Below are 21,847 nucleotides of genomic sequence, written 5' to 3'. Positions count from 1 at the left end.
TATCTTGTTAATGCCAATTTATGATATGCATCAGGCCACAATTTCTCTGAATAGACTCAACAGATATATGTTCACACACTCGTATTCTCCAATTCTAGTTAGATGGCTTTATTTAAGTTTTGTGGAAGCCTGATTGTGATTGATATGATCACCATCAAGATAATTAAGGATTGAGTTGGACAAAATGGAGATATATAGATACTAATAGGGTTCAAGTGTCTACAGACCGACCACAGTTTAATTTTAAACATTGTGATTTGTCACCTATTTTTAATTTCTTGTCAACCATTACATAATTACAAATTTTTTTTTTTTTTTAAAATCCGTAAAGGATTTTTTTTCAAGGTTGTAGAGATCAAAGAAGTGGAAATTCGGGTATATGGAAAAGAGATTAGCCGGCACGAAAATGAAATTAAGAAGGTTTAGGGTCACAATCCAGCTGAATTTGATGACTGGTCAGCTAATATACATCTTTTCGTAATTCCTTTTATTACGTTGCTTGATCGATATTTCTATTCCTTAATCTTGCTCTAATTATTTCTAGCATGGCTATGATTGTATATAGATAGAAACATTGAATTATTCTGCATAATCTTCACAACATATATATATATATATATATATAGATCTATATATAATATATATATATTAATATATATATATATATTATAATATATATATAATCTTATTTTTGAGCAAATACATGAATCTTGTTGTATTATCTGGGGTGACTAGATATCTATATAACAAAATCACAGATATGTGTAATCCATTCACTGTTTTCTTGGTAATGAATGTTGGATGATTAAGTCAATGAATTTTAAGGAAACATAAACCGGTAGCCCAGTGAGATACGAAAGCGCACGGACCAGTGCTATAGATTAGAACGTATTGATGTAAGCAATGAAGAAAAGAAATTTACTTAATTGACAATTTGATTTAGTTGTTAAAGACCTCCTCTTGATGGAAATTTAAAAAAGATAACACTTGGCAAGTCTTCATCATCTTCTTCGAGTGGGTGAAATAATCAAGACTACTGGTTCAATCAATTTTATCTATAAATAAACTAACTTGCCTTACAAAAAACATATCTCACCTTCACTACCTCCTACTCATCAAAATGAAAAGTTTCCTTTTGGCTTTTGCCCTCTTGGCTTTGGCTTCCTCATTTGCCTCTGCTTTTGACCCCAGTCCGCTTCAGGACTTCTGTGTAGCCGTTGATGACCCCTTGCACGGAGGTATGCCTCACTGCTCTTTCTGTATATTCTTTCAAGATTTTATTTTTTGTTTTCATGAATGCACATTGATGACATGCTTATTATGATTCTTTCATGCTTGCAGTGTTTGTGAATGGGAAGTTCTGCAAGGACCCCAAGCTCGCCAAAGCTGAGGATTTCTTCTTTTCAGTTAAAAATCCTGGAAACACAAATAACCCAGTTGGTTCAAATGTCACTGCTGTAAATGTAGAGCAAATTCCAGGACTCAACACTCTTGGCATATCCGCGGTCCGTATTGACTATGCTCCCTATGGACAAAACCCTCCTCACACTCACCCTCGTGGCACTGAGATTCTTGTAGTCCTGGAGGGTACTCTTCTTGTTGGTTTCGTCACTTCCAACCCCGATAACAAACTCTTCACCAAAGTTCTAAACAAGGGCGATGTGTTCGTTTTCCCCATTGGTCTCATTCACTTCCAATTCAATATTGGAAAAACAAATGCAGTTGCGGTTGCTGGTTTGAGTAGCCAGAACCCTGGTGTGATTACCATTGCAAATGCAGTATTTGGATCAGATCCTGCCATTAATCCTGATTTCCTTGCCAAAGCCTTCCAGTTGGACGTAAAAGTGGTGAAGGATCTCCAGGCTAAGTTCTGGATGGATGGCAATTAGAGAAATGATGTCAACTAATGCTGTGAAGTAGCAGCTTTTTAGTTATTTCTTTAAATAATGTCTGCAAAATTCTAGCAAAAATGGTGTAATAAAGAGGTTTCATATATGTGTACTCTGTACATATACGTACCCATCTATTTCTGTTCTTCGTTAATGATATAAAATTGCAGTTAACTTTTTTTTTCCTCGCTTGTTCTTGTCAATTGCTTTTTGGCCCATAACTTGTTAATAATCAACAATTTTAGATAGAGTAAAGATAGGTTAATAAACACTTTTCACAATTTTCTCTCGTAAACGTAACAGTTCGTAATTGATCAGTTTGTATTTAGTCAAGCAGGACCCATTATTAGGTAGACGAGACTCATTATGAGCTGATCAATTATGAGCTGACACATCACATTTGTGAAAAAAATTAGTGAAAAGAGTTTGTGAGTGTAGTATTTCTCGTTTAGATAAGAGACTATTTTGTCATTTATTCTTTAAATTCAATAGACGCATAATATTTATGTTGTATACATTTCATGCATATATGACTAAACACTTTAATATAATTTTGTCTCATTCACAGTATATTCAACTCATTTAGTACCTCTAAATAATTTTGTTTTAGCGAACTCATCCTTTCTATAATTGATGTACAAATTTTAAAAAATTCGGACATTTAAACCTAGCTAGTAAAATTTAACATCAATTATTTTAAACCATGAATCCAACTTTCAAGTAAGAATATAATAGTATTATTCAAGTGATCTTGAATTTGAGTCATTTCTCGGTTGCTAATAAGGGTGGCTACTAGAGCTTTTACTCGACCCGTAGTTTCAAAGTCTCGAGGGATTAGTTGAAGTACGCCTGATTTGGGTAATAAAGTGATATTTTTTTAAAGTATGCAAAAGAAAAATTGTAATTAAGTCATTATTTGGGTGGAAAAAAGTCGTTAAGTCTTGTTATTAATTTAAAATATAGAATAGATTATCAAGGCAAATTACAGGGATCTCAAAGGAATCATTCTTTTGAAGCTTTATATTTTTGAATAATGTTACGGACACCAAATACTGACACCGAAATTTTACACCGAATGACGTGTCATGCAACCACATAGCATATTAATAAATATTCCGTGAATGAACGGTCGTCCATCAAATATGGACGTGCGTTCATGATTATTGGACGACCGTTCACCTATAATGGACGCCCGTCCATGAGAAAATAACAATGGACAGGCGTCCACTTATAATGGATGCCTGTCCATTGTTTAAAATAAAAATCATAGACGCCCGTCCATATATTATATGGACAGACGTCCCTTTTTGATGGACACCTGTCATTGTTTAATTTAAAAAATTTTACACACAACATTTTACTCTCAATCAATATCAAAAAGTAAATGTAGTTATCCTTCATTAAATTTGTTGTCTATATTCAAAGTAATGGGACAAGTGTCATAAGAATATGGCCAAAACTATGCATTGCTTTCATGCTTTTTATTCTTATTAGATCCACCCAATATGCATTTATTGTTGTTACAATTTTGTTGAGACTATGAAATTTTTTAATTTAAACAATGGACGGACATCTATCTAATAAGGACGTCCATCTATTGTGATTTTTATGTAAAAAATTTTAATTTAAACAATAGACGGGCGTCCATCTAATAGGGATGCCCATCCATTCAGTAGGGACGAGCGTCCATAATTTTTGTTTTTAAATTTTTTTAATTTAAACTATGGACGGATGTCTATTATAGATGAACGACCATTTAATAATCACGAACGTCCGTCCATATTTAATGAACGACCGTTTATTTACGGAATATTTGTTAATATGCTATATAGCTGTGTAACACTTCATTCGATGTAAAATTTTAGTGTAAGTCTTCGGTGTTCGTAACATTATTCTATATTTTTTATATGCAACGGACAAATTAGAAACTTAGATGGATAAAGTACATTAATTAACAATATTTGATTTGATGTCATTTTCACTTCCCCGATTAAAACTTGCCGCGTCAATCTTTTGAAACTTCATCCTTTAAACAATCGAATGGGTTGACCACTTGTTAAACTAACTTAATTGCGTGCTTTCAATGAATGCAATCAATATCTCGAACGGTCAATCAAATGATATGAAACATCTGGTTTCTCATTCTGATAGATTTCTGGAAAACCATATGTCACGACCCTAGACGATTGTGCGGAGCACAGACGGTTGGCTCTAGCCATCAAAGAATTCAAGAAAATATAAAGAACAACGGAAAAACACTATTAAAAAAACTTATTTTCTTGAAAGAATGATTTTCTTAATCGTTTTAAGAAATGGCTAAAAATTGTAATTTTTGACAAATTCTTAACAGTTTATAAACCATAAAAAACTTGAAATAATTATTAACTGTTTTAGATGATTCTTAACCATTATTAACAGTTGTAGTCTATTTAAGTTTAAAAAAAAAAAAATTCACTACGTCAAAAGTTTCCCACCGCTCAAAAGTCAAAAGTTTCGCTAAGGCAAAATTTCCCACCCATTTCACCCTTTTTTTTTCACGGAGGCAAAGGTTTAGGGTTATAAAATATTAAAATATACAATAAAATAAAAAAACTGGATTCCCCCCAAAAAAACCAATATCTTCTGCCCAAAAACCAGAAAATTTTCCTTCTCTGCCGCCCAACATCTCTCTTTCTCGCTCTTCCACTGAATCGCAGAATCTCTCTACAACGCTGATTCATTCAAAATCCAACTTCACGGCTCAAGGTGATTATTGTTGTCAGTAATATTTTCAATTTAGGGTTTTAACTTTTAATTCTTTCATTTCAACTTCATCGCTCAAGGTGCTCTCTACAACGCTGATTGTTGTCAAACACTGATTTTGGTGTGAGAAAAGCTTTGGTTTCGTGGAGCTGTTGCATTTTGGTTATTTTTTGGATTTTATGTTGGAGAGAAGTAGAAGAATCTCTTAAAATGCTATTAAAGATGAGGATCATTTCTGTTCCCTTTGTTATTCAGAAACATGCTGACTTTGCAACCACGGGAACGTTATTGGCGAAGCGCTGTATTCATGCTGCAGGTTTTTATTGTATTTCTTAACCGTTTTTTCTGGGTGAGCATTCTATATTTGTTTGGTTCTTATTGTTCTATTGTAATGTATTTTCAAGGATCTTGCTACTCCAATCAGCGAGACCAGGATGAGATAAAAAAGGCGTTTCATGCCGTGAGTATTTGAGCACTTAATATGCTTTTAAGTTAGGGAATTACATTTTAATCATGATCGTAGGAAACCCCTTACTGTAGTGTAAAACATCTTCTGATGGATTGTTCTTTCTTTTCTGGCATCTTGCAAACACTATTAGCTGTCCTTTATGGGGTCAGTGGCTTAATTTTTCCCTAGCTCTTTAAAATAGGTGGCTTTAGTGTTTGGGTGAAAGTTATGTGGGCTACTTTTACTTTTAGGAATAGTTTTACTTGGGGGATCCTTAATGGAACTTGGAAAGGTACACCGGAGATGCATCTAATTTTACTAGTATTATGAATCTAGGGATATTTGAGGTTGGCAGCGTTGCCAGATATTTTTCTACCACTTATGCCATTGGGAAATCATGTCTGCACTGTGTTTAATGTGATTATCCATCATCTAACAGACCTTTTATTTTTATGGTTATCGTCTAAGATGTTGGCATCTACAAAATTGTGCAGCTTGCCAAGAAGTATCATCCAGATGCAAATAAGAATAATCCTTTTGCAAATAGTAAATTTCAAGAGATAAGAGATGCTTATGAGGTTTGTAGCTTTGGTTGGATTGTGAAGTATAATAATAATAATTATTATTATTATTATTTTTATTTTCTGATGTGATTTAGTCTGATAGTTGTGCTTTCTCTGTCCATTAGCATCATGATTGTTAACTTCTGTTCTTTCTACTAAAAATATAACTGATCTTGTTCTGACATGGTCCAACTAGCCCCAATTCTCTTTATGATGATTTGCTCATTCTGGTACATTGCAGATTCTGCGAGATTCTAAGAAGAGGGCTCACTATGACATGGTAACTACTCTTTTTCTTCTTTCTCCCTCTCTTTCTTTTCATTTACTTATGTATTCTTTTACTTCTAGTTTGTGATTCTATAGTCATTAGGTATCTTTGGTCTGTCTTTAATATTGTTTGGTGTTTTTACAGGAGGCACTTAACTTTTACATATTAAAGATTTCAAAATGTATGCATTTTGATTCGTGTGTCACACTAAAGGTTTCAAATTAACTGAATCATTTTTTTTATCCTTATGATTAATGGAAGGGTGAAGTAGAGGCTCGGAGAATGTAGACTATAATACTGGTGGTGCAGAGGGGATTAGATATGCTTATCAAACTCATTTCTCTTGTTCTTTCCATAAAACATTCTCTGAGGTCCTTCTCCTCTCCTGTTTTCATGTTTTCATCTTAATGTAGTCTATTGTCCTAAACTGTTAATACTGAATTTAGGAGAAAGTGGATGGGCATCAAAAAACAGTTTCATATCAAGAATCACCAATAATGTCTACTTATTTGGTGGCAGTTATTGGTTTGTTTGATTATGTGGAAGATCACACATCTGATGGTATGGTTATACTATATGTTCTGTTGACTATTTGGTGTACTATAAGAAATAATATTTTTGAAATATTAAGCTTGGATTAAATGTGTTAGTCAACTTAAAACTAAAATTGATATATTTGGTAGTAATTTATAAAGTTTGGCAGTAAAAAACACTAGGACATTTAGTGAGAAATATGGAACGAGATCTGTTAGTTGTCTCTAATATGATCTGATTTCCATGTTACTAATTTGATTGTATTTGCATTGAAATAACTTATGTTAATTGCATAAAGGAGCATTACTGAATATTGTTTTGTTTCTAATTTACGGGTGTCAAATTCAATAATACTATCACAGCTCTAATAATTTTATGATCTCAGGTGCTACCTATTTTCCCTCGTCTTGTTGACCTTCCATTAGAAAAGTTCCATATGGCACTTGCTCACATACTACAGGTGTGCATGAATTCTCTTGATGTGACTTCATAATTTGCTGTTTGGGTTCTGTTGGAATTGTTAAGACATTCAGGGACCCACTTGTTTTTGCCTACTTATTATAAGTGGTTGTCACATTGCTTTGTTACGTAATCCTTCTCAAATAAAAAATAAAGCCACACTGGTTGATTTTCTGATAGGAGGTAAATTTTGATTGATTTAAGTCACAGATTCAAATTCAGCTTAAAGTTTTAGATAATATGTAAGGAGTGTCTTGACTTCCATCAGAAGCATGGATGCTTTATGTTTAGACATTGTGAACAAATTGCTTGCTTTGATCTGTCGTAGTAGCAATGAGAGTTTAGTAGTTGTATTGCTAAAGCTAGAGTTCCAAGCCTTTATGTGCTTTGGATTTCTCGCTATTTCTCTTTTGCTTGCTTTCTAATTCTAACATTGAACTTGCTTTAGTTCATTTTTGGTGATCTTGTAGTTTTTTCTTTGTGTAGAATTATTAAATGCTATAATGTTTTCACATGTCATTTTGCCTTCCCCTTTGACTTGGAATCATGAAAATTGCTAAGAGGTCATAATTGTTAATGGCCAGTTTTAAATTGCTATATATTATAACATGCTATTTCACCTTTTCTATTGTCTTGGAATCGACAATTGCTAAGAATTCATAATTGTTTATGACAGGGTTCAGCTCATACTGGTCCAGCTTTAGTTCCGGTAGAAGTGTTGGTGACGTTGGGACGTCGCGAGAACCTCAATCTTGGCGAGGTTGAAAACCCCACTATGGATGTCAATTATGGTGAGGTTAGGATAAACCTCACTATGGCAAGAATTGTCAAAAATGCCACCTTGGTTGGTTAAGCCAATGATAACTAAAAGAAACCTCAAAGAGGAAGAGAAAGCAAGTGCTTTAACTCAAATATTTTGATAATGATAAGGGATGATTACAAGGGACAAAGCAAGACTCTATTTATAGCCTTCCAAGTGAAAAAGGTAAAACATATCTTTTCCATGTGGGACAAAAAGTCAATACAATTAATTTTTTTTTTTTGTTTTATGCTTCGACATTATTCTTCCCGAGTTGGAAGAGACTTGTCGTCGAGTTTCACGTCTTCATCATGTTCTCCGTAGTAAGGAGATAGATCAGCAACAAGCACAGAAGGTCGGCTAAATTTAAGGAAGGAGACTTAGTGTGGATTCATATAAGGAAGGAGCGTTTCCCTAAGTTGCGTACAAAGTTGTCTCCTCGAGCTGACGGACCATTTCGAATTTATCAATGATAATGCTTACAAGATTGAGTTCCTTGGAGATTATGGAGTTTTTGCTACTTTCAACGTTGTTGATCTATCTCCTTACTATGGAGAACATGATGAAGACGTGGAACTCGACGACGAGTCTCTTCCAACCTGAGAAGAATAATGCCGGAGCATAAGACAAAAAAGACCAAAAAAAAAAAAAAAAAATAATTATATTGACTTTTTGTCCCACATGGGAAAGATATGTTTTACCTTTTTTACTTGGAAGGCTATAATTAAAGCCTTGTTTTGTCCCTTGTAATCATCCCTTATCATTATCAAAATATTTGAGTTAAAACACTTGCTTTCTCTTCCTCTTTGAGGTTTCTTTTAGTTATCATTGGCTTAGCTAACCAAGGTGGCCTTTTTGGTTATTCTTGCCATAGTGAGGTTTATCCTAACCTCACCATAATTGGCATCCACAGTGGGGTTTTCAACCTCGCCAAGATTGGGGTTCTCGCGACGTCCTCGTGTCATGCAGATTGGAGTGAGTTTCTTCAAGCCTTTCCATTTCTTCTCAAACACAAATCAGGTGTACAAAACAAGGTAGCCGATGCCTTAAGTCGTCGTCATGCTTTACTTTCCACCCTACAGTTGAAGGTTGTTGGTTTTGAAGTTGTGAAAGAGTTATATGAAGATCCTGACTTTGGTAACATTTAGAAGTCCAGTTCTTTGTAGTCGAATGTCTACTCTGAAGCTTGAAATCCCAAATTCATTTCCTTGACCCCTCAGACGGAACCTAAGAGATTCATCTCGAGATAAAGAGTCTTTCCCAAATGGATTGGTACCCTCACCTTCACTGTTGGAGCTATTACTGATTTCATCATCTTGATCTCGTGTGACTCTCTGTCTTGCAAGTTATTTTTGTAGTTCTTTGATTTTGTTTCTTAATTCCTCAATTTCAACATCTCGAACAGTTCTCTGACGATTTGGAGGTTTTGGTGGCATTTTTGTGGTAGGGGTGATGAGGTATAAAAATCAAATAATTCACAGGAACTTAATATAGTAGTAAGTGTTATTATGGTTTAATATGCATTAGAAAAATTTCCAGGAAAGTGGAGGGGTCAAAAGCGGTCCCACTTTTTATCTTATGCTCTGGCGTTAGTTGGTTGCAATACATGAAATTGTTCTTGAGAGAGATGGCCTCGCACTCAAAAAAGCATGTCTTTTGCCATTCTGAACTTAATGGTCTTGGAACTTTACACTTTGGTTGACTGTGATGGTGATCTATAAACTACACATTCAGATCATACTTATTCTTCACATCACCCTCTTGGTCCGTAACTGTTTTATGCCTTTTCACCTAATGGATTGATTTTTGTAATATGATGTGTTAAGGCCGGAGAAAGCTTGTCCTAATTTGTACTTAAAGAAAATATTCAAACTGGAATGCAGTTCCCTAGGTTGGGCTTGGTAGAGTAATTAGTAGAATTCTGGGGTTTCTCGAGTTGAAACCAACCTGTTTTAGCTATGGTTGCTAGTCCAAGCGAAGGCTGGATTGGTGTTGCTTTAGATTGTTTAAGTTCTGATTATATAATAATGTCATTATGTTTGAGGAAAACACTGAAGTGTGTGCTTTTGGATCTACGTTTTATCTTTTACAGTTCTTGAGGAAAGAAATATACACATATGCGGAGATCGATGAAGTTAGAGGAGAATGGGCGATGTACATATCAAACTTTTTTTAGCTATTGATGTTCCATTAATGTCAAGGCGTCAATGAGGGAAAAAATATGTATTAAACTTTTGTTGAATGATATACTATTATTGTTGAATTTCGTTTACTTAATTAGTATGGTTTAAAGATTTTCAAATGTTTAAATTTATTTATGAATTGTGATAATTGTTGTTGATTGAGGAATATTATAAAGAATTTCATTACATTATTCTATTTTTTAATTGGTAATAAATTACAAAATAAATTAATTGCAAAATAAAAATATTTAAAAAATTATATTTACAAAAAAAATCCTTGACAGTTTTAAGACTATTTAGGATGGAAAATTATTATTAATAAAATTTGATTATTATTAAATTATTATTTTTTTGTTAAATACAATTTGAAGACTGTCTAGGATTGATTAAAATTCAGCTAAATTTTTGTTCTGTATTATCTTGTTGATAGTAAATCAATTGTTGATAATAACTTGAAATGTATCCCTTCTTGCATTGACAATAAAAATCATAGTGTAGTTGTCTCTTTCTCTGATTCTAAACTTCTAGTAACAATAATGTTGAAACTGAAGTTGTTTCTCATTCTAGTTATGTTCTTGCTTTTTCTAGTGTCTCATTCAGCAATGATTACTTACATACCTCTAATCACTGACATACTGTTGGTTTGCATTGTTTAACTGCTAACTTACATGCCATTGATGTTATGATTTGGCACAAACGATTGGGGCACCCACACTCCAAAGTTCAACATCAGATTTTAACAACTTTTCAAAACAAGTTTCCCTCAAAACTACACACTTCTCTGAGCTCCAATTTCACGTTTTGTGATGCATTCTAACAAGTTACATCAAAACAACTTCACAATCTCACATTCACATGCCAATCCTCCCTTAGTACTAATTCATAGTGATGTTAGGGGTCCTGCCCCTTGTACTTCTTGTTAGAGTAGGTGTCCTAGAGCCAATCAATTATTGTGGAATTGACTCTTTATAATAATGTTCATTGATCAATAAAAGACATTTTTATTCTATATCATGTAAATTATATCTATATGTATTGATATTTGTCTTTAGAATGGTAGAACCGTGATGAGATTATCAAATATTTTAAATCTTGATAGTGAGAACCCTATAAGCATATGATGACCATTATAGAAACGTTTGTAGCCTTAGTATTATTCTGACCAAGGGTATAGCTGTCAAGAGATCTGTCAAGAATTTCTTGACAATTCAAAAATAAAAAATGGTCACCACCCTTTCTTGTACTTCAATGACGGGTGAAGAACGGTTAAAAAACCCCCTTCTTGATAGTTATTACCCGTCAAGAAATAGGGTTTTTCTAGTAGGGGAAAAAGATGAAGAGAAAACTCTCTTGTACCATTATTGCTCTCAAAATAATACAATGTTTGGAATGAAAATAACTTAACATCAACTATGAAGTTTTACAAGTAAATCTGACGGTCCAAATTCATATAAATCTAATAGATTGGATGACCAAAATTAATCATATCAAAATAAGAATCATAATCTTATCTACAAAGTATTTGGGTAAAGAATATTCTTGAGCATCTTGGAAGCTTCATGATTTATTCTCTAGATGTTTTTTTGGATCCAAGTCTTTCATTGTGGAATGGGCCTAATGGACCTTTGAATCCGGGTTGGACAAGACACATGGTAGCCTGGGGAAATTCTATGCTGTTTAATTTGCTTTTAATTGTTAATATATACAATATTCAATGTTATGTTAGTCCTCCCCACCCCCCCCCCCCCCCCCCCAAAAAAAAAAAAAAATTTAAAGAAATCACAATTAAAAGTCAGATCTTCTGTACAATTAAATCTGTCCTTATTTGTTGATTAATTGCTAAGAATATTTATTTGAACTCCCAATGTGAAACGTTCTCTACAAGTAATAAGGATAAGAATGAGGTAGACCGTAGTGGAAGGATATTTTCTGATATGTAAAACATTATTGAGTAAATAAGTTACTTAAATTTTTTTTATTTTTTATTATTATTATTTTTTTGGTTGGTAAGGAACCAAATTTCCCATTCAAGGTTTCTTATGTTTGAGTGAGTCCAGAGACTACTAGTTCTAAGAATTGAATCCAATTAAGTTAGTATTAAGTTTGGCCGGCCAAGATCAAATTAATTTTTGAAAATTTTTCCTCAAAAACTCGATTTAATGCATAATTTTCATTAGAGGAATTATGGGGTATATCGTTATTCATTAGTTTACACTTAAATCCATAAGAAATATTCCCAAAAAAAAAGGAATTATAAACACTTGAAAGTTGTAAAATAACAAACCTATATATTACGGCGGCTGATTGCTGACAAAATTAAACTAATTCTCACCAGAAGTAACGTAAACTTGTGTATACCAGTGTACGTCTTGCTTTATGTGTCGGGTTGTGAGAGAAAATTTGTGAGAAGAGGTTGTTAGTGTACTATTACTTGTATATTCACACATTCATATTTTCTTATTCCCGCGAGATGGCTTTCATTAAGTTTTGAGAAGGTTATATCCAACCCTTATTGTAATCGGTGTAATTAAGGAGTTTGACAAAATGAAGATACACATATACTAATAGGAGTAAACGACTTTTTCCCACCCAAGGTTGGCCTTAATGAAAGAGTTTCAAAATATCACTTTCACATCCAAAATAAATAATCTGTTATTACTCAAAGCTGATTTCGGCAGCAAAAATTCTCTCCATCACCACTCACCACCATTTGAACCTCCGATCTTCTCTCTACATAACCTCTCTTACTTCGGTATCTTATTTCTCGCAGATTGATGGTTGCCGCAAATCTAGAGTTTCCTGCTCTTAGCTGATTTTCGACTGATTCTGACAACCAATATTCAATCGGTCACCACCATTCGATCCACCGGCCTCCACTTTGCAAAATCCCTCTTAACTTGGCTCATGGTAACTCGTTAAACACTGGTTGAGAAAGTGAATTGTATTTTGGGTATTAATGGAATATAAATGTTCGATGGAAAAATAGTATTTTGAAACTTTTTGGGTGGAAAAAAATCGTTTACTCATATAAGCAGGGTTCAAGAATCTAGAGACCGACCACAGTTTAACCTTGGACATTGTGATTAGTCACCTAATTTTTTTTTATTTCTTGTCAACCATTACGTATTTAAACAATTCCTTTTATTAAATCACTTAAAGGATCCTACAACCTAAACAAATAATTTTTTTTTTCAAGAATTGGAGATCCGATTACATGTGGACATGAGATTAGCCGGCACAAAAATGAAATTATGAAGGTTTAGAGACACAATCCAACTGAATTTCATGATTGGTCAGCAAATGTACATTTTTTCGTACTTCCTTTTATTAGCTTCCGTAAACAATTTTATTCCTTATTGTTATGCCTGGGAAAATAGGGCTGATGTGGCGCCCACTTAAGTGCGAAAGGTCAGACCTCGGGAGGAGTTTACTGACATTCTGGCGCAGCCGCGTCGTGTGATCATGGGGACACCCACAGCTTGCTTCCGTCAGAATAGTGGGTGCACGTCAGGCCATCCAGGAGCTGTGATGATCCCGTGTGTCCAATCCCTGCAGCAAATCACGTGAATTACTCTTGAAGATGGGTAATGTGACATAAAAAAGGATTTGCATGGATCATCCCACAAACTTACAAATTCAGTGATCATTACCTCAATGCATCCCACTATAAGTTGAGAGCTCCTCTCTCATTAAGGGGATTCGCACATTTTTACTCTTGATCAGCGACTCTCTCTTTAGAAGATACACCATTTGATACCTTGTATTATCAGTGTAAAGTCAGTCGTCTAAAACGACCTGACCCTTATCATTGATATAAACATCAGTGGACGTAGGACTTGCTTCCTTAGCATCCGAACCACTTTAAAACTCCTTTCTCACTGCATTTACTGTCATTTTCCTTTCCATTCACGTGTGTCTTTTGGGCCAACTCAACATTTCACACGTGCGTTTCGTTGGTGTCAAATCCACGCATCAACTGTTTGGCGCTAGAAGGAGGGCTGATTTAGTGTTCATCCTTCATTAGGAGAATCTCCAACCTATCGATCCTACAGTAACAAATGACCCACCAACCAGAACCTGAGCCAACCAACCAAGGCGCTAAGGGGCTCCCCCAAGTTCAGGGGGACACTTTTTCCAAAAAACCTTCAACCCCGCAAAATGCTGCAGGAGATATCCCTTCAAGTTCACAGCTTGACCCCGCTATTAGAAGCTACCTGGAGAGGTTTGATAATACTCTCCAGACAGTCAACCGAAGGCTGGACTGTTTGGACCAAGGCATGCCATCCAAGTCAGCTGCGGCGGTGCAATTGCCAAAAACACCTGTAGGTCGCGCGAAAGCGCGGCAAAGGGAAATAGCCCGTGCCGCGAGCACTGCAGCGCGTAGACGAAAGGCTAAACAAGTGGCAAAAAACAAGCCCACGGGCTCTAAAAGGCCAGCAAACACCGACCGCACCCCAAGTGGAATACCAGTCTCGTTGAGACTTGGTGAAAAGATGCAGCCCGAGCTGTCCCATGCCACGTCGCAAGTGCACACCCATAAAAGTGCTGGACGGGGTGATTCTTATCACTGCCAGCAAAACGATCCTGATCGTCACCATGCAAGAGGGTCCCACACTTCGCGGGGCAGTTCTTACCACCGTGAAGGTCGTGAAAATAACCCGTACCTTTCATCGCCATCACACGCCTCTAGCCAGCGTGTGTCGAGAGTGGTCGGAACCGTCGGCCGAAGTGAAGAGGAACCCGACCTCCGAACTTTCCTCAATCGTAATCGCGAGAGTCGAACTCGCATGGGTGAAAGCAATCCCCAAGCGGCTACATTGCCACAAATTGAGGAGCTGCAGCGAGCTCTAGACAGACTACGAGCTCAGCAAAATGAGCAGGGGTAGGTCGCATCTGCGTCCCCCTTCTCTACCGAAGTGTTAGCCGCTCCACTCCTACCAGGATTCAAGATGCCTGACATGCGGGTGTTTGATGGAAACTCCGATTCGTAGGATCATTTATATGAATTTAACGACCTGATGGAGCTTCATCAGGTCTCAGATCTAGCAAAATGCCGTTGTTTGGCAGTGACTTTGACCTCTCATGCCAAACGGTGGTTTAGGTCACTCCCAGCGGGATTGATCAGTTCGTGGCCTCAAATAAGCGCGACGTTCCTAAGGCATTTTCAAGCAAATCGGAAGTTCTCGATGCTTTTGAGCTACCTCAGCAATATAAGGCAAGAAAGGGATGACTCCCTCCAGTCCAACATTGACCGTTTCCACAGAAAACTCAACAAAGTGGCTCATACTCCCGAAGAGTCTGTTTGGACTCTCATCATAGCCGGAGTTCGTCTACAGACCGACCTGTGGAAAGAATTACAGGCTGAGGACGATGTTTCCTTCATTGGATTCTATAACCTTGCGGAGAAGTACCTTTGGATAGAAAATTCATTGGCAGTACTCCGCCATCGCGACCTTGGCGCTTCGGGCAGTACACCTGGTCGGCGGGATAGTAGAAGTGCTGATCGTAGAGGGGACGCAGACGATCAGCGAAGAGGGGAGAAACCTTGTTACCAGCCCAAAAAGTCCTATGCTCCCGTCCCTCATCGCGATCGCGACAGAAACAAATATACTCCGCTGAACGCATCTGTATCGGCTATTCTTGATAAATCCGAGGAGGCCAGCCTGCTCGGAGAGCCCGAGCCCATGAAAACTCATGCGACAGCCAGAAATAATAAAAAATATTGTCGCTATCATCAGGACAATAGGCACCATACCGATGAATGCCGAGCTCTCAAGTAGGTGATCGAAAACCTCATCAAGCAGCGACATTTCAAGGAGTATATTGATGACTCTGCTCCCTCACAAGAGAAAAATCAGGGGGAGCCAAGTAAGAAGCACCGCTATCAAAAAAGAGTGTGCACCCTCAATTTAATTTTCGGGGGACCGCACTTCGCGGGGAACTCGCTAGGCGCCTAAGAAAGGTATACTCGCGAGGCACATCACAAGCCCATCAGAATGATGAGCGTGGCACAGCGACCACAGAAGGTTCGCCGGGAGGAGGAAATTTCCTTCTCCGAAAAAGATGCGGCCCGGTTGCATCATCCTCACGATGATGCCCTTGTGATCACGCCCCTCATAGGGCGTTATAATATCCAGAGAATGTTAGTGGATAATGGAAGTTCTGTGAACATCCTGTTCGCTTCAACTTTCAAAAGAATGAATTTGGACGAGGCAGACCTGAAATTTGCCTCGTTCCCTCTATATGGCTTCACAAGGGACCACCTGCTCCCCAAGGGCACGATCTCACTCCTAGTCACACTGGGTGACTTCGACGAGGTGACCAGGGTAATTGAGTTCTTGGTAGTGGATTGCCCATCCACTTTTAATGGAATCCTGGGGTGACCTCTGCTGAGACACTTCAAGGCAGTCACTTCAATATACCATTTAAAGATGAAGTTCCCCATCCTGACGGGGATTGGGGAAGTTAGCCGGTCTCAGCGCATATCTCGGGACTACTATGTGAAAGCAGTGCAGATGGCGTGCAAAGGCAAAGACATCTCACGCGGCGATCACAACCAGACAATGGCGATTAGCCGGATCGAGCCACAGCTTGGCCCAGCCGAGGATAATATAGATCCTCGCATTCAGGACTGCCCTTCCAGTGGGCCAGTTGAGGACCTGATTGAAGTACTGGTCGACCAGAACGAACCAAGCAGGGTGTTAAGGATTGGTAAAAATCTCAATCCTCAGCTCGCTACCGAACTGACCAGCTTCCTCAGGGAAAACATCAATGTGTTCGCATGGTCGCACGCAGATATGGTCGGGATAAGCCAGAATATTATTTGCTATGCATTAAACATCGACAGTGAAGCCAAGCCAGTTCGCCAAAAGAGGAGAGCGATGGACCTGGAGCGATATGCTGCCTTGAAGCTTGAGGTGGATAACCTCCTCCGAAATGGATCCATTTGAGAAGCACTCTATCCGACCTGGGCTGCCAACCCAGTTCTAGTAAAGAAGCCTAACAGCAAATGGCAGACCTACGTCGACTTTACCGACCTCAACAAGGCATGTCCTAAAGACAGCTTCCCCCTACCAAGAATTGACTAGCTCGTGGATGCCACCTCGGGGCACGAGTTGCTAAGTTTTATGGACGCGTACTCGGGATATAATCAAATTCTGATGTACGGGCAAGACGAATAACATACATCTTTTATTACAGATCAGAGACTGTACTGCTACAAAGTTATGCCCTTCGGCCTCAAGAACGCTGGTGCAACTTACCAGCGATTGGTTAACTGGATGTTCTCCGAACAGATAGGCAGATCGATGGAGGTCTACGTAGATGACATGCTGGTGAAGTTCCAAGAATCACCAGAATTTCTAGAATTTCCAGGAATCACCAGAATTTCTAGAATTTCCAAGAATCACCAGAATTTCTAGAATTTCTAGGAATCATCCAATTGCAGCATGACTTGTAGTTTCCAATGTTCGATTCTCAAACCTTAAAAACTAGGGGACTTCTGTTATGCCTGGGAAAATAGGGCTGACGTGGCGCCCAGTTAAGTGCGAAAGGTCAGACCTCGGGAGGAGTTTACTGACATTCTGGCGCAGCCACATCGTGTGATCATGGGTACACCCACAGCCTGCTTCCGTCAGAATAGTGGGTGCACGTTAGGCCAGCCAGGAGCTATGATGATCCCGCGTGTCCAATCCTTGCAGCAAATCACGTGAATTACTCTTGAAGAGGGGTAATGTGACATAAAGAAGGATTTGCATGGATCATCCCACCAACTTACAGATTAAGTGATTATTACCTCAATTCATCCCACTATAAGTTGAGAGCTCCTCCCTTATTAAGGGGATTCGCACATCTTTACTCTTGACCAGCCACTCTCTCTCTCTAGAATAGACAGCATTTGATACCTTGTATTATCAGTGTAAAGTTAGTCGTCTAAAACGACTTGACCCTTATCATTAATACAAACGTCACTGGACGTAGGACTTGATTCCTTAGCATCCGAACCACTTTAAAACTTCTTTCTCACTGCATTTACTGTCATTTTCCTTTCCATTCACGTGTGTCTTTTGGGCCAACTCAACATTTCACACGTGCATTTCGTTGGTGTCAAAATCACGCATCAACACTTATGTTACTGAAATTTAGTACGCAGTATTGGGAATTAGATTATGTTTGGTTTAAGAATTTAATCTAGCTCTAATTAATTTCTAGCAGATCATAAAGACGATACATATTTTTTTGTCTTATTTTGAGCAAATCTGTGTGAATCCATTCACTATTTTCTTGATCATGCATGTTGGACGACTCAGTCAATGAAATTTAAGAACAACAGCAGCCAAGTGAGATACGAAAGCGGACCTCTTCTATACATTTAAATGCGGTAATGTAAGGAATGAAGAAAAAAATTTACTTTGACAATTTGATTTGGTTGTTAAAGACCTGCTCTTGATAGAAATTAAAAATAGATAACCATTGAAGACTTGGTAAGTCTTCGTCATCTTCTTCGAGTAGGGGAAATAATGAAGACTAGTTCAATGAATTTTATCTATAAATACACTAACTTGCCTTGCAACATATCTCACCTTCACTACTAAAGCAATAATACTTGAAGAATAGAGAGTCATAATCCACTCATCAAGATGAAAAGTTTTCTTTTGGCTTTTGCTCTCTTGGCTTTGGCTTCCTCATTGGCCTCTGCTTTTGATCCCAGTCCTCTTCAGGACTTCTGTGTAGCCGTTGATGATCCCCTGCACGGTGGTACGTTTTAAGTTTCTGTCACAATTTCTATTTTTATATATTNTATTTCTATTGATTTGCCTAGCCTTGTAGGATTAGGAAATTGAAGAGCGAGGAGAGGAATTGTGAGAGTTGGTCTTGAGTCAAACCGAACCCGTAGCGACAACGCTTTTAATATTGTGTTTTAGTTAGCAATTTATTTAATGCTTTTAATTCCTGCAAGTAATTAGTTTCCTTAGTTTTAATCAATCATTTTGCCAATTTCTCTTTCGTTAACTCAAATATACATTAGGTCATTAGTCTTGCTCCCTATGGATTCGATCCTGCTTACCGCTAACTACGGTACTTAGGTATAATTTTGTGACCGTGACGACCGGTCTAACAAAAGCTAAGGCCGCACTCGAGCCATTCAAGCACTTCACAATCACTCAGATTCCCAGAGAAAACAATTCTGTGGTAGACACCTTGGTAAGGATAGCCTCATCATTAGACTCGAATGCACTGGAGAACATTCCTGTTCGATTCATCGAAATCCCCAATATCAGCCCAATCGAACAGGCCGTGAATGTAACGGGTTCAGACTCATGGATGACCCCCATTACTTGGTATCTCAAGGATGGGAACTTGCCTGACGATAAGGTTGAGGCAAGGGTTCTGCGAACAAGATCTGCTCGCTACACCTCATTGGAGACTAGCTGTACAGGCGAGGGTTTAGTGCCCTTCTCCTCCGATGTGTAACCAGCGAAGAAGTGGATTACATCATGAGGGAGATACATGAAGGGATCTATGGTAATCACACCGCCGCACGATCTCTTGTGAACAAGGTTGTTCGTCAGGGGTACTATTAGCCCTGAATCCAAGATGACGCCTACAACTTTGTCAAAAGGTGTGATAAGTGCCAGCGGTTTGCGAATATACCGCAAGCTCTCTCCCACGAACTAATAACCATGACTAGCCCCTGGCCTTTTTCCATGTGGGGGATCGATCTCATCGGTCCCATGCCAGTCGGTAAAGGGGGAGTCAAATATGCCGTGGTCGCGGTAGATTACTTCACCAAATGGGTGGAAACTGAACCGCTAGCCGCGATCATGACCAGAAAGCTCAAAGACTTCGTTTTCAAGAATATTGTATGCTAATACAGAATTCCTCATACCCTCATCTCGGATAATGGGAAACAATTTGACAACGAGGAATTCAAGCAGTTTTACGACGAGCTGGGCATCCATAAAAAATTCGCCTCAGTCGCAAGGCCATAAGCAAATGGCCAAGTTGAAGCTGCCAACAAAACCATCAAGCACACCCTGAAGGCCAAACTTGGCGCAGCCAAAGGGAATTGGGCTGACGACCTCCCCGAAGTTTTATGGGCATACAGAACAACTCCAAGAACCTTCACCTCAGAAACACCTTTTTCGCTAGCATACAGATGCGAAGCGATGATCCTTGTAGAGGTGGGAACTAGTTCACTTTAGAGGGACTTGTAAGAGGCCAACAACGAAGCACTCATGAGAGCAAGCCTAGACCTTGTTGAATAACATCGCAGCAAGGCTTCGCTAAGGATAGCAGCCTATCAGCAACGCGCGAAAAGGTTCTTCGATTCAAAGGTCAGGCGAAGAGACTTCCAAGTCGGCGACCTTGTGTTAAAGGAAGTTTTTCTCGGTACCAGAGAACCAAGTGCTGGAGTGTTATGACCGAACTGGGAAGGTCCATACCGCATCGATAAAGTGATAAGACCGAGAACTTATCATCTCAAAAAGCTAAACGATTCCAAAGTACCCTGAGCTTGGAATGCTGAGCACCTTCGACCATACTATTAGTAATTCTGAACTCAGTTTTCCTTGTAAATTAATTTGCGATTTTGTAAATAATTTCCTTGTAAAGTGTTATTTTGTTTGCTTGTAACAACTTTCACATGTAATATTGTTCGTATAAATGTTCTATCCTGTTCGCATAAACTTGTCCCAATATTCTAAACAATCAGGAAGTACTCATGTATAATAAAGCGAACAGAAATTGTAAAAGCAAAAATGTATTTCATTAATGAGGAGTACAACAGGCAAAATGGCATGACTACAACCCTAATCCGGCTCCTAGAGGACTGACCTCGCCGTCCTAGGGTTGGTTGGCTGAGGGTTTATCCGAGGCATGTCCCAAACCTCCTGCTCGGGAGGCTGCCACTTCATCATCCTCCTGCGCCATGGACATAAGTGTATCTCGCCAGTCTTTCGCGAGGTCGAACATATCAAGTCACGGATTCTTCAGTCGCAAGGCATAGACAGACTCGATCGCCCATTTGGCAGCCTTCTTCTCGACCTCCGCTACTTGATTCTGCATCTCTTGTGTCAAGGAAGCAACTTTTCCCTGACTTGCCTAAAGTTCAACTTCGAGAGCTTGCCTTCGCTTCTCGGAGGCGTCCCTCCTTTGTTCTGTTCACAAGGCCTGCAGAGAGGTCGCTTTGAGCTCATGGTCCTTCTCCCCGGCCTCCTTAGAGAGTCTGGCTATGGTCCTTTGTAGCTCCTTTATTTCCTCTCCATGCTTCTCGAGCTGCGCTTTTTGGAAGTCCACCGTGCAAAGAGCCGCATCTCTTTCATTTAGGTACCGGTTTGTCGACTCAGAAGACAGGTTTCTCTTTGTTTCGGCGACTTCCAAGCTTTACTTCAGCGTTGCGTTCTCTTCCTTCAGAGCAACCTCTCCCTTTGCGGCTCCCAGTTGAACCTTCTCCAAGGACATTCGCATGGAAAGAAGAGCCTGCTAACAAAGAAAGATAGAGTTAGCTAATCAAAAGAAGCTAAGGGTAGTCCTCGCCGAGGACAGTTCATTCACCTTGCTTAAGTGTTGGACCGATATGGACATTAGGTCCACGTCGCTGGAATTTACGAACTGCTCAAATGATTCCGAAAGCCCGTATTCCAATAAGGCGTAGACCATCGACTGCAGGTACTCCGGTAGGTTCCCCAGTGAGTCCAACACTAGAGTATCCTTCTTCACGCTTTCAACGATGGTCGTGTCGTCCATCGGTTCCTTACCCAACCTCCTCACGTCCGGCTGCGACCTCTTGGGTTGATCGCCCTCAGATTCAGTCTTTAACTCTTCGACTTGAATCTACCTTCTCTTCTTTCGCTGAGCCGTTGTCTTTAGCCTCGGGCGAGCAGGCGATGGCTGGGAGACCTTCGTGGTTCGTATTGGTGCGTCCGTTGACGATTACGATTGAGGATTTTCGAAAGGTCGC

At 38.7% G+C, this 21,847-nt stretch overlaps 1 protein-coding gene and 1 long non-coding RNA gene across 2 annotated transcripts; both read left to right on the top strand.

Moving 5' to 3' along the window:
- Positions 1 to 1,090: 1,090 nt before the first annotated feature.
- Positions 1,091 to 2,077, top strand: LOC116142756 (germin-like protein subfamily 1 member 13). The gene is made up of 2 exons (XM_031428162.1): positions 1,091 to 1,238; positions 1,342 to 2,077. Exons 1-2 carry the CDS (start codon positions 1,121 to 1,123, stop codon positions 1,887 to 1,889), a joined length of 666 nt encoding a protein of 221 aa, XP_031284022.1. The 5' UTR covers positions 1,091 to 1,120; the 3' UTR covers positions 1,890 to 2,077.
- A 2,410-nt stretch (positions 2,078 to 4,487) lies between these two features.
- On the top strand, positions 4,488 to 5,068 carry LOC116142764. The gene is made up of 3 exons (XR_004130038.1): positions 4,488 to 4,634; positions 4,712 to 4,947; positions 5,036 to 5,068. It is a non-coding gene; the product is annotated as an uncharacterized LOC116142764 (long non-coding RNA).
- Positions 5,069 to 21,847: the final 16,779 nt, after the last annotated feature.

Source organism: Pistacia vera, unplaced genomic scaffold (genome assembly GCF_008641045.1).
Source record: "Pistacia vera cultivar Batoury unplaced genomic scaffold, PisVer_v2 Contig418, whole genome shotgun sequence".
NCBI lineage: Eukaryota > Viridiplantae > Streptophyta > Magnoliopsida > Sapindales > Anacardiaceae > Pistacia > Pistacia vera.
This window is presented reverse-complemented; position numbering and strand designations above follow the sequence as displayed.